Genomic DNA, 13,907 nt, shown 5'->3' with positions numbered 1-13,907 from the left:
CAACAAACCTCAAGCAAATGATTACCACTATCTAAGCCAACAACGATAATCCTAGTTAAACTATAAATTCTAACATTAAACCATGTATGAATTGTAGCTAAGAGCATGAAGAGTAAAACCAGGAGGAAAGTAAATGGAATATCACAAGAGTATGTCTAAGCCAACAAACCCAATGACATAATCAATTTCTACTCACAAAGGTTGATACTTTAAACCAAGATAACAACAATATGAATTGCTTCAACAAGACATCACAAAAGTAAGAAACTTTGCAACATTCAAGCAATAGATGAGTTTTATAGAGGCAAGGGTAATTACTTCTCACAACAAAACATTCATCATGACATTCAAGCATAGAAATTGAAATAAATGAAAGAGTAGAGATTAGAGAGTCAATACAATGATAAAGATGAAAGCTTGAAATGGATTACACCAAGTAGTGGAAGATTAGCCTTCCATAGTCTTCATAAAACCCAAATAACAAAGAAAGATTACAACTTTTGTAGAAAAAGTCTTCTAAAATGTTACAAGATTCAAACCCTAATTATGAGAGTGTATGAGGTTCTATGAGATTAGATGATGTTCTAAGATGTCCTTGAGGTCTTCAAATCTTGGGTATATATATGGCTTCACGGAAACCTAAAAAGATCCTCACTTAAGAAGCCCAAATGTGGATTAGAAAGCCCCATAAAACAGAGCTGCGCAGGCTGCGCCAAATTTACTAGGATAACCAAACCTAAAGACCGAGGGAAAATGGACAAGTTACCACATCATAACCAATTATCGATTATTAGGATAACCAAACCTAAAGACCCATATTAAAAGACATGAGGGTGATAAAATCACCCTCTTAGACCGACACAAAACACCACTATCACTCGTCCCGCACCCGCCCCACTTGAGGCAGGTGCGGGTAATGATTTGATGGGTCGTGGGGCGAGGATGGGTTACAAAAGTGTTATTCATCGCGGGTCGTGGGGCGGGTGCGGGTATCACATGAGACCTGTCCCATACCCACACCGCCCCACACCCACCCCACTCGCCTCGCCCCGCATGTCCCCGCTCCGCTTGTAGCCGGTCACCTTACTCATAAACCTAGACAAATTTGTACTATATAAAAATAAAAATAAAAATAAAATTTATATCTTAGATAAAAAGCCTAAACCGTTTTTTCATAAACCTAAACAAATGTCATCTACGTCTTAGTTCTTACCCACCCAAATACCCAATAACCTCAATCTCCAAGGAAAAGAAATCATAATCCTCAAACTATTTCATGGTTTGAAGAACTTATTTACTAGTTAATTGAATGTTAGACTATTTTGCGGAAACTTATTTGTATAAGATGTACGAGAGTAAGAGACTAGTATGTTTTAGATTCAAGATTTATATTTTAAAAATTGTTTTGTGAGGAGATAGGTAATTTGGCGGGTGAACGGGTCCCCGCGGGACGGGGTAGAGTTTGAAAAGTTCAACCCGCTGCGGGTCGTGGGGCAGGTGTGGGTCGCATTATAGTTCGCGGGTTACCCCTCCACACCCGCCCCGCCCCATTGACATCCCTAAGAAATGACCACAAAAATTCAAATTTAGCCAAACTAGAAGTTCCTACATGATTTGAGTTTAGCTTAATCAGGGGTTTGGAGTTAAAACCCAAGAGTTAAAATGTTAACGCGAGAAGAAGAGTTGTGTTGCTCCTGTGATCCAATTTGGCTCGAATTCAAGGAATGTAATGGAACTAATGGTGCAATTCAATTACTAGTGAAACACTTATAATTATATATAGTTACAAACAAGATTAATTGAATATGACTAACCTAAGCCCTAAGGTGTCATGTTCTAGGTAGCACGGACACTCCTCCTAATTAACCGTCTCGTGTCGGACACCGTGTCGGACACTCGGACACCCGACACTCGTCGGACACACGCCTAAAAATGTTATAGTTTAGACGAGCAATAAATTGTCAAAAGAGATTGATTAGAAGATTGGTTTGGGTGAGAAATGAAAATAAGTATAGTTAAAGTCGAATTTTACCTTAAGTTACCTAAATTTAGTATTTAATACATTAAATTTAGAATCAAATACATTACAAAAATAAAATCATACGTTATTTATAACCATAAAATATGTTTTTTAATTAAATTTAAATAGCGTGTCCCGTGTCCTAAATTTCATGGGATGCCGTATCACGTGTCCGTGTCGTGTCCGTGTCCGTTTTGGTGCTACCTAGGTCATGTTCAATTGTGTTCACATACAACGTTCCAAAAAGACATGGCATACCCTAATTACTAATCCTAGTGGAGTACAAGAAACATCCCCAAACACTAGGGAACATAATAAAACTAACATCTAAACAAACCAAAAAATCAGTGAAAATTTACAGATTAACTTAATCTTGCTCACATCAGAAGCCAACACGGGCCGCACCAACACCACAAGTAGCCGGCCTATGCGGCTCAAACTTAGCCATCGATCTCATTGGAGCCGACTTACACCGTGTCAAAACAAATGGCTCAAACCCCACCCCGGCTTTAGCCAATTTCTGCTCAATCAAATTAGCCACCGAGCCACCACTAGCCGGGAACGATATTGAAGACCTACCAGGCTGGATACCCGACCGGCCACATTGAGCCGAAGGTGGCAGAGGCGGCAGAGCCGCCACAGCCGACGCCTTAGTCTTCTTATTACTATTATTACTAGACTGGTCATCTCCGCCCTCAACTTTATTACCCTTCTTGCCTTGGTGGCGCTCCGGTAACCATCGAATAAAGTCTGTCCCACAAACCCATGTTTCTTTAGACACTTCCATTGATAATTTGGGTTCACACATCATTAACAGTAAACAATCTGGTAACATTGGCTTGTTCTTCTCCATGTCTATTGGCTTCCTAGCTTCACCTTGAACTATGACTTTTTGTTGTTCTTTTTCTTCTACTTTTGATTCTAATTCTGTTGACTCCACCGTCGAATCTAGTAATGATGTTCCAAAAGTTGAAGAATCTGTAGAAAGCACACAACTTTCTTCTTTTTCACTCTTCTCTTGCATCTCAATTTCTTCTTCATCTTCTTCCTTGTTAACCAAATCTTGTTGATCATTTCCGCATTCTTCAACCTTGTCTTCAGCTGTAATTGTCTCAATTGAACACTCATCAACTAAATTCAAACCTTCTACTAATTGGGTTTCATCTACAATTAGCAAATTTCCCTCTTCTTCTACAATCTCCTTGTTTTCCTCTAATTCTTCGCTGTTTTCCTCTGTTTTTTCACTATTTTCATCTTCTTCTTCCTCTTCCAATTTTTCTTCCGATTTATCGCTACAAACTAACAAATCTTCAACAATTGGCTCAATAATCTCATCAACCAGATCCTCCAAGTTTACGCTATTCTCCGTAATCTCAACCATTTCCTCTAATCTCTCAAACTCAACATGATTATCTTCCCCCTTAATTATCACCACATCTTGAATAACCTCCTCATCATGATGATGTTGTTGAACAAGAGGTGGATCCCACAACTTTTGAGAAAGGGAAGCCATCCTCATAGGATCAGATCTACACCTCATCAATAACAAAGCATTCTTAGGAGGAACACAAATACTAACCCTACTACCACCATCATTACCATTATCATTATCGTTATCGCTATGGTTACTACGAATCCCGACATTATTAAACAAATCATCAAACTCCATATCATCAAAAATAGACCTCCTTCTTGAACAACTCCTCTCCATCAATTCATCTTCATCTCCATTAACAACCAACTCAACATCCCTCCTTCCACCACCTTCACCATCATGTAAACTCACCATCCACCTAAACACGCCCCCACATGATGAACTCCCACTCCCACCCTTATTATCACCCTCAACATTATTAGAGTTACTAAAGCAAGAAGATTTACAAGGGATTAAGCAGCTAAACTCCTTCAAAGTATCACAAATGGTTAAAGGAAGATGAACCCATTTCTGATTTCTAGGAGGGTGAGACCTACAAGCAAGCATTTTCATCTTTTCACCATGTTTTCTGGACTTACCCCTGACTTGACCAATGCAGGTGACTTTAGGAGAAGAGGGTTCATGGTTGTTGGTTTGGAACATGGCTGGGGATTGGGTTTGAACCCTTTTAGTAATGCTACCGCTGCGGCGAAGGCGGCGGCTAAGAGAGGTAGCTAAGGAGGTGGAGTGATGAGAGTGTGTGGTGAGGAGAGAAGTGAAGCAAATGAAGAGATCACTTGTTGTAATTGATGTTGATGATGTGGCCTGTGGGTGTGTTTGTGTTTGTTATTGGTTTAAGACGTGGTCTATCTATGTCCATTATTGGCATTGGGGTTTTTGTATATAAGTGAAAATGGCGGTAAGGGTAACTGGGGATGAATTATTGAGTGATATGACAAGGAAGATTAGGTATTTGTGTTTGTTTGATTGGATAGGTGAATGAAGGAAAGAGTGAGGAGTTAAGGGTAAGTTAAGGACCTAAATTATCATATTTTTTTAAGTTTAAGGGATTAAACTTTAAAAAAATTCAGTTAAGGACCCAACCCCTTTTTCCGTTTGTTAGCCCTCTTTTATTATTGTTGTCAATCTTTTAAGTTATACTCTCTCCAATTTCCTATTATCTTCCCCCTCCCTTTTTCACACAAGTTTGATTATCTTCCCTCTTTCCTTTTTTTGATAAGTTTCATTCATTTTTTTTATTAATTTCTCTCTCCTAAAAAATCAACAACTCTCATTACTTTATCTATTCTTTATTCATCATTCATTTTTTATTATTTTCTCTCACCTATAAATTTCACAACTTACAATACTTTATTCTACTTTATTCCTTATTTCTTCTCCTTTCTTAATATTTGTGCCCAAAAAAAAAGGAAAGATATAAGAAAATAGGAGGAAGTATATTTTCCAGTGTTCCACATCACGACATTGTCATCTCCACATCTTATTTTATCAATTCTCGAGTATTTCTTGCGGGAATCTTGCTCACTTTGTTGTTGACTTGTTTCCAAGTAATTTAGGTGATTTTATTTTTGTTTGAGCTTTATAAATTACTAGATTTTGTGCCCATGCGATGCACGGTATTAAAATAATGTCTAATTGTTAATTGAACTGGTAAAAAATGTTAATTCTTGTGTGAAAACAGTAAATTTGTTATTGTAAAGTAACTAACGACTTTGACGTTAAACTATTCATAAAGTATTACGGAGTAATGTATAGTAGTTATACACTGATTTACCTCTAATCTTGTAGTCGTAATTTACTCCGACATATTGTCTAAGGCATTATCAATTCTACTACCTCTCCCATTTTATAATTCTTATACCATGCACCCAAGAGTATGGTGCATGGTACTCCCATCAGTTTTTTTTAGTTTTAATGTAATTAGTGGGTAGTTATTAAAAGGTGCATATATATTTAAAATGACTTTATTTTTAATCTAACTACCAATTTTTAAAAACAAAAAATCACTAATGTTCATGATATTTTTACTCAATAAAAAAAGATCATATTTGCTATATTTTGAAACTCGTTTATAATATTTAAATATATTCACAAAATTTAAGTGACATATTCACATGTTAAATTGTGTGAATATGTATATTTTGTTAAATGAATATCTTTGAGTAACTCAATAAAATGTTTGTTGTTCTTATGAACAAGTAATTTGTGAACATGTCTGTTATATTGTTTGAATATCTATATTAGTTGTGTGAGTATGTGAGTTTTACTTTGTGAATATAACTTTTAATCTATGTGAATATGCTAGTTATGTAATATGAATATCTGGTGAGTATATTAATTACGTGATGTGAATATCTCATTGTTACAAATATATCAATTATTTGATGTGAATATGTGAGTAAATTAAAATTAAAATAAACAACAAAATATATCAAAAGTGATCTCTATTTATAGAGGAACGAAAATTATAAATTGTGGTACAAATTTTTATATTTTTCAAATGTATCAAATTTAAATTTTAAAGGTTTTAAGTTTTGATTTTATGGTTTTCCAATAACTAAATGGTGAGAGTATCCTACTTCCTACTCATGGGAGTAAGATATAGATGCTACTCTTTATTTCGTATTAGCTTTTCAAGCCAATACTACTTATTCTTATCTTATCTTCTTTATTATTATTCTCACAATATATTTTGCATTGTGGTTCCTAATCTTTTAAAAATGAAAAAAAAAATTATCTCTCTTTAAATTAGTTATATAATAAAAATATCGTCTCCCATAGATTATTGTTTTTCATTAAATATATATGTGTGTTAGATAACTTGTTAATGACCCGATTCTTTACGTCGATGAAATCCGCAACCAATAATTCATATGGAATATAGGTTAGGTCTGCTTTTATTTTTACTCGACTTAGCTTTTTGCTATTGCTAATAATCAATTTTTTTTTTTAAATTAGATTTTATGCCCGTGCGTTGCACGGGTTTCAAATTAGTTTTTCCTCTAATTTTCTGGACTTTTTCATATCGTTTTAAATGATACCTAAAAGTTGTGTTTCAATTACTCAAATAAGGTACTTTGTACCGTTTTCCCTAATTTTCGGTGTTTAAAACTCTCATTGTTAGAACTACTCGATTTTGAGTAGTCATTTGATTTTAGTCCTAACTTTAATTATATCTTAAATCAAATAACTAAGCCACATGTTAGTCCTAACTATAATTAAATCTTAAATTAAATAACTATATCAAACGGATTAACACTTAGATTACACCGATGTTGCCTTTCTCTCTAAAATTTTATTAATAGTATAATACCAAATATGTGCTCATTGAACGGCTGAAACAAACGAACAAAATTGAGTAATATAAAACCAAACGTAAATTGTAAATTTACCTACATAGAGAAATGTATTGAGATGAATACGGTAATTCGGTCATTTGCGAAATTAAAGCTAAATATTATAATATAAACAACAGTATCTCCATAGATTGATCTCAATAATTGCGTAAGCATGGACGTCACAAATCAAATACATATCGTGAGCAGTTTTTCTATAAATAAAGACCTGTAAAAAGAAAAGATGTATGTTAAATTGAATAGTGAAGTAAATTGATAGTAGTTACCCCATATAGGCGTATAACTTATAACTCCATCCAATACATAGTATTTAAATGATACCTAAAAGTTGTGTTTCAATTACTCAAATAAGGTACTTTGTACCGTTTTCCCTAATTTTCGGTGTTTAAAACTCTCATTGTTAGAACTACTCGATTTTGAGTAGTCATTTGATTTTAGTCCTAACTTTAATTATATCTTAAATCAAATAACTAAGCCACATGTTAGTCCTAACTATAATTAAATCTTAAATTAAATAACTATATCAAACGGATTAACACTTAGATTACACCGATGTTGCCTTTCTCTCTAAAATTTTATTAATAGTATAATACCAAATATGTGCTCATTGAATGGCTGAAACAAACGAACAAAATTGAGTAATATAAAACCAAACGTAAATTGTAAATTTACCTACATAGAGAAATGTATTGAGATGAATACGGTAATTCGGTCATTTGCGAAATTAAAGCTAAATATTATAATATAAACAACAGTATCTCCATAGATTGATCTCAATAATTGTGTAAGCATGGACGTCACAAATCAAATACATATGAGCAGTTTTTCTATAAATAAAGACCTGTAAAAAGAAAAGATGTATGTTAAATTGAATAGTGAAGTAAATTGATAGTAGTTACCCCATATAGGCGTATAACTTATAACTCCATCCAATACATAGTACGTGTTTACCTGCACATAAATAATAAGACTTATGAGAAAACAGCTAGACAACAAACTATGTTTAAAGGAAAAAGGAGGTAATCAACAGACCAATACTAAACTAAAAATTAGACACAATGTATAATTAAGATCCAAAGACATATCATACGGAGTAGAAAACAACACCAAGTACATGACATTAGAAAACGATAATTAAGAACTTGGAAACTATTTAATTAATTGTTTGAATGAAATATTTGCGTATATATATATAAGCATAAGAATAGAAGCTGTTATATCATCAAATTACATCTTATCAAATTCTCTATCTTTTAGATGAGGAGAAACAATAATAAAAAGCATAAATATGGGGTCTAGGTTTCTTTTGCTAATCAAATTACATATGGAGAAACAATAATAAAAAGCATAAATATATATAGTCTTTAGGCTCTGTTTGGTAAAACTGACTGAAAAGGTACCTGAAACCTGAAAAGGTACCTGAAATCTGATAAGATGACTGAAATTAAAAAGGTACCTGAAAAGCTAGCTGAAAATTGAAAACTGATAAGGTAGCTCATTAATTGTAAAGTGTTTGGTAAACTAACTGAAAAGGTAACTGATTTTTTGTAAAATGACATAAAAGGACATTAATAATTATAATAAATTAATTTAAATAAAGGATAAATACGTAAAGTAGAACATTTCAGCTACCTGAAACTTTAAAAAGCTACCTGGAGTAGCTTTTCATTTCAGGTACCTGAAAAGTCATTTCAGGTACCTGAAATGACTTTACCAAACAGCACTAGGTAAAACAACTACCTGAAATATTAGTCAAATCAGGTTGCTTGGTCAAATCAGGTACCTGAAATGCCTTGCCAAACATAGCCTTAGTCATACGAAGCCTAGGTTTCTTTTGCTAATCAAATTAGATCTTATCAAATTCTCTATCTTTTAAGATTTATTTTTAAAATAAAATTAAGTTAGTTTTTATATATCTTTTGCTAATCAAATTAAATCTTATCAAATTCTCTATCTTTTAAGATTTATTTTTAAAATAAAATTAAGTTAATTTTTATATATCTTTTAAGATTTAGTTTTAGAATAATATTAATTTAATTTAAAAACTATTTAGGTGTTTTAGAAAACTTGGAGTCTCTCACGGTGCCTGATAAAAGTCTCTTTTATATAGATATAATAGATTTAATGCCCGGGCAATGCCCAGGCCAATTTGTAATATTCTATTATTATGATGTATTTAATAATACTCTAAGGTCATGTTCTTTTGGGCTTAATTTTGCTGAACTGAATAATATATAGAAGCAGAACGTAACTTATAGGAGCTTAGCTTTTCTGAACTAAACTTATATGAGCTGAACTGAACTTATAGGAACTTAATTTATGGAAAAATGGGTATGAATCCAGCTTTACTTTTCTAAACCGACTATATGTACGGAAAAATAGAAAGAAAGGATATATAAATCGCTATGTATAATAGACTACTTAGTGTCTTTAATTTAGCTTTTTTTTTTTTTTTGAAATAGTCTTTAATTTAGTTTTGATTTGATGTCAATAGTCACATGTAAAACTTTACATGCAAATCTTGTTACCTCTCATCTTATCTATATAAAAGTAAGGGACAATACTCATCAGAGAGCGCGCCACGTCATTATTACATTTTTTTTTTCGAAAATTGACATTATGGTGGGACCCATGTGCGTGCAACGTATTTAATTACTGAGATATCCGTCTTTCAAATCATGCGCTTAAATCCGTCTCGCAACAAATTATATATAGTCATCTTACGGAATACTTCTTCAAATTAACATTATGATAAAATTTTATACATTCCGTGTTAAGAAATTGAATAACAATTACGCAGAATTAATTACAAAAGCGAGTTACCGTAATTGAATTACATAATTACTAAACCAAAATTAAAGAATAAAAATACATAATTTCAGGAAAAAATTACACTTATATACGAATCGAAAATACATCGAGAATGAATTACAAAATGAATAACAAGTATTTTTGTTATGAACGATTTTGCCTTGCGCAGTAAATTTAATGAAAACATGATTTTTTAAAAATACAGTGTACGAGATTTTTTTTTAAAATATCAATAATGACGAGAAATGTACTTGGAATATAAAACTCGGCATCTGAAGTACCAGCCGCGCACACCGAATTTGATAGGTGACAATGATAGCAAACCGAGTTAATATAGACTTTAGCAAGCAGTGAAAGCTATTTTAAATTTTTTTTTATTCTCAAAAATAAACAAATAAATTTTCATTTAAATTACAAGTGATTTAAAAATTATATTAAATTTTTTTTAATACATTTTTTTCAAATAATTCACAATACTGCACGTGTTTTTTAGGAATTAATTCACAATACTGCACGGGTTGTGAATTAATATTAATTAAAATAGTATACCCGTGCAATAAAACATATGCACGGGTTTTTGTTAGATTTTAATAAAAAAATTTAAACACGATACGAAAAGTCGAAACACTTTAAAATATGTTTTTTAAAAAATTAATCCTCTCAGATCTGTATAGAAAGCCGTTCATCACCGAGGATTATGTACTGGCAATTTAAGTATCAGCCTCGCACTCCAAATTCGGAAGATGGCAATGATAAACTACCGAGTAATTTGTACTTCTACAAGTACAAATGTTAGGCAACGTTATTATCATCATAATAAATACACTTGGACCGTCCAACCATGAAATCCGAAACAACATAAAATTAAAATAATCAGCATATTATGAAATTAGGGCATATGCAGTTAAATATGGAATGGCAGTAGTTACAGCAGTTTCAAAGAAGTGGGGTTCATGGGTAATGGAAGTAGTGGGGGATTTAGGGTTTACAAGAGGTTATATTTTAGTATATATAGGATTGCAAACACTGAGATTGTCACAGAAACTCAATATAGCAAATTCAATCAAAAAGTTGAGATTATGGCACACATCCAGAGTATTCCAATTTCGAGCATCACCAAAGAAACAGCAAGGACGGAGCAATTAACTATTCGGGTTATGAGATTGTGGTACAGAAATTCGGAGACAAATCCCAAGGAAGTGAAAGGTGTAGAACTCATCCTAATTGGTGAGAATGTAAGTCTCCCTTTTCCCCTTTCCTGTGGTGTTTTTCAAATTATTGTCACAAGGTATTAACAAATATGAATGAATGCAGGGAGACACAATTCAGGCATCACCAACCGTGAGGTCGACTCGCCTTTTCTTAGATCACCTTAATGAAGGGAGCACATACAAAATCAGAAGGTTCAGTGTGTCATCAAACCGAGTGGGACTTGACATGGCAACAATTCACCCGTGCAAGATTTGGTTCGAGTACAGCACTAGGGCGGTACCCATTCCAAATGTAGATATTCCTCTTTCTACCCATGCTTTCTGCACTTTCAATGAGGTCGTGTTTGGAGCAATGCCAAATAGACTTTATATTGGTAAGCAACAATGGCCTACAATTAATTTTTCATATATGCACCCTAAATGTTAACTACCAACTGAAAAATTCTGTTAACTAACAAGTGAAAAATTCTGTGACAGACGTAATTGGAAGGTTGGAGCACATTTATCCAATAAGAGACAGCAATGGCAAGAGAAGGAGGACTATTGTTTTGGGCAATAATCTGTAAGTCGACTATATTCTATAAACAATATGTCAAACTTAACACCATATCAAAATAATCATTACAAACCGTTTTTTTCAGGAACCAAAACATGTGCTGCTCATTGTTTGGGGATTACCTTCAGCAAATTTCAGAAATCGAGCAAGAGTTCATTAACAAACCAAAGCCAACGTTGGTTATGCTTTTCGTAAAACGATCAGTTTATGAAGGTATAAAATTCTGGTCATTCAAATACCTTTTTCAGCATTACAAACACTTTGATTACTTACAAAATTTAATTGTTGGAAAAAAATTGTCTCATTATTTCCTACTATGCAGGGGAAGTTAGCATAACAACAACATGGGGTGCAACAAAGATATTGGTTAATCCAGATATGAACGAGGTGAAAGTGTTCAACAATAGGTATGACATCTAAATCCGTTTTATGTGATGTTATTGTCTTTAGGGGAATATTAGGTGCATTAATTGTTATTGACCAGAAAAAGCACAACATGAAAACTCCAGAAATCGTCCACCAAATGAAGCAGTCGATAACCGTCAAAAAAAATATTTGAAATAAACAGTCCAAATACAATCCAGAAACATTTTGAGTTCAAAATTTTTTTAACATTCCTACTTCAGCTTAAATTAGTTAAGCCATTTTTCTTACCAGTTTTCCAGATGATGATGAACCCATCTTTGGGGCTCCAGAAACTGCTGGGTACCATCCTCCAATCCTCGCAAGTGCAAACATCAAAACACTATCAGAGATACCAAATTTAACCAAAGGAGGGGCATATGTCACAATGGCCAAGATTATTGAGTTAGATACATCTGGTAGTAGTTGGTACTACTACTCTTGCAAAGAATGCAGATCAAAAGTGAAGCAAGGAGGAGATGGGTTGTGGTATTGTGACAAGAAAAAAATTAACAATAATTGCACAATGAAGGGTGTGGGGGTGACATCACCAATACCAAGGTTTCAAGTTAAGTTTATTGTGACATATGAAGATCCATATTCGGTTGAGTTCATTATTTGGGATGATGTAATGGTTTATTTGCTTGGGAAAACAGCACAAGCCATCCTTGACGAAGATGAGGTAACCTAAAACTCATTTATATACAATTTGCAATAATATCTAACCAACTTTTAATGTTACTGATTAACGTTTAAATATCGTTTCAGATGTACAGTGTCGTCCCTCCCCCAAATTTTCAGGCCTCTACTTGACAGGACATTTGTGGCAAAAATAAGAGTGACTGATTTATATAACTTTGAGCAAAAATGGAAGTCATTTGGAGTGATCAGTTTATGTGATATCCCAAGAACAATTTCTAAGTGGGATGCTATGAATAATGCAAGAAAGGTATAAAATCAATTAATGACTAACATATACACACTTTATTTTTGTATGTTTCGTTTTACTAATAAATATTGTCCTCTCCTTTAGGAACAAGCAATTTCAACTTCGACAAGGGACACTTCGAAATCAGATTCAATAATGGTGAATTGAATTTTAACTTGAACTAATTTTTTTGATACTAATGGCTTTTTAGTAACAATTATTTTTTGTTAGGAGCAAATGAGAGACATGATTGAGTCCGAACCTGTGCTGAATTCCCAAGAGATCACACCATAGAAAGGTGTCGTGGAGACGACTGAAGCATCCGACAAATCATCTGCCACAAAAATGAAGGAAATTAAGATAGGCAAGCAGCCTATGGAGTTCTAAAAAACATTTTAGCTATTAAGCAATTTCTGAACGTTGTTAACAGACATTTCTGTTTTTGTTTTTGGACTGTTGTTTTATGTTCTATTTTGGACCAAGGTTATTTTAAGTTGTAATCGAACAATTTAGGTCGTCATATTTAAGATAGATTTGTAGCAGGTTTAATATACAGCCAATCAAGAAGCTAAAGGAGAAACGGATGGCACAACACCTCAAACATGGAGCTTAAAGGAAAGCAAAGATTGGATGCGGTTTTAAAGAAGCAACATCGGCGATCCTTATTTATGTACTACGTTTTTTACTATTGTATTTCAATTTCACAAAGAATTAATGAACTTTCGTCATCATTATAAAATTTAATTCTTTCATTTCCAGTTTACGATACATGTCATTAGTCACTAGTAAGTGAGTAATTACCAAAGAAACACGGTTTTTTACATCCAATAATAATAGAGTACATTCAATATCCTACCAATGAGTAAACGAAAAATGTTTTATGATTATTTGACTTATATTGAAAATCATTGAAAAAAACGGATGAATGGAAGGGCAGAAATTTAAAAGCATAGTCACGGAATGTGTAAGCAAAAACGTCTGAAAAATCAAGGTCTAAATTTTTTCAGCTTAACTGACGGTTTAAACAGTTATGGTAACTATCCATGATGCACTACTTGCAGTTTATAAGTTAGTGGGCAATATTTGAGTTAGGGAATGCGTAAGAAAAAAACGTCGGGAAAATCAATGTAGGCCATTGTAGATATTTCCGGTTTACGATACATGCCATAAGTTTATAACAAGTTCTGA

The 13,907-nt window shown here is 33.2% G+C and overlaps 2 protein-coding genes across 2 annotated transcripts; one reads left to right on the top strand and one right to left on the bottom strand.

Moving 5' to 3' along the window:
• Positions 1–2,019: 2,019 nt before the first annotated feature.
• On the bottom strand, positions 2,020–4,420 carry LOC141627394 (uncharacterized). Its single transcript, XM_074440685.1, has one exon. It carries the CDS (start codon positions 4,095–4,097, stop codon positions 2,403–2,405), a length of 1,695 nt encoding a protein of 564 aa, XP_074296786.1. The 5' UTR covers positions 4,098–4,420; the 3' UTR covers positions 2,020–2,402.
• Positions 4,421–10,575: 6,155 nt separating this feature from the next.
• Positions 10,576–12,604, top strand: LOC141631884 (uncharacterized). The gene is made up of 7 exons (XM_074444498.1): positions 10,576–10,857; positions 10,937–11,207; positions 11,311–11,395; positions 11,475–11,602; positions 11,712–11,796; positions 12,047–12,473; positions 12,560–12,604. Exons 1-7 carry the CDS (start codon positions 10,576–10,578, stop codon positions 12,602–12,604), a joined length of 1,323 nt encoding a protein of 440 aa, XP_074300599.1.
• The last annotated feature ends 1,303 nt before the right edge of the window (positions 12,605–13,907 follow it).

The sequence above is a fragment of the Silene latifolia genome, chromosome Y, assembly GCF_048544455.1.
Source record: "Silene latifolia isolate original U9 population chromosome Y, ASM4854445v1, whole genome shotgun sequence".
In the NCBI taxonomy this organism is placed as follows: domain Eukaryota; kingdom Viridiplantae; phylum Streptophyta; class Magnoliopsida; order Caryophyllales; family Caryophyllaceae; genus Silene; species Silene latifolia.
Note: the sequence above shows the minus strand (reverse complement) of the source record. Positions and strands in the feature narration are given on the sequence as shown.

Coding starts and splice junctions, on each gene's coding strand:
- LOC141627394 (XM_074440685.1), bottom strand. CDS start 4,097: ATGTTCCAAACCAACAACCATGAACCCTCTTCTCCTAAAGTCACCTGC.
- LOC141631884 (XM_074444498.1), top strand. CDS start 10,576: ATGGGTAATGGAAGTAGTGGGGGATTTAGGGTTTACAAGAGGTTATAT. Junction 11,208..11,310: donor GCCAAATAGACTTTATATTG/GTAAGCAACAAT, acceptor ATTCTGTGACAG/ACGTAATTGGAAGGTTGGAG. Junction 11,396..11,474: donor ATTGTTTTGGGCAATAATCT/GTAAGTCGACTA, acceptor CGTTTTTTTCAG/GAACCAAAACATGTGCTGCT.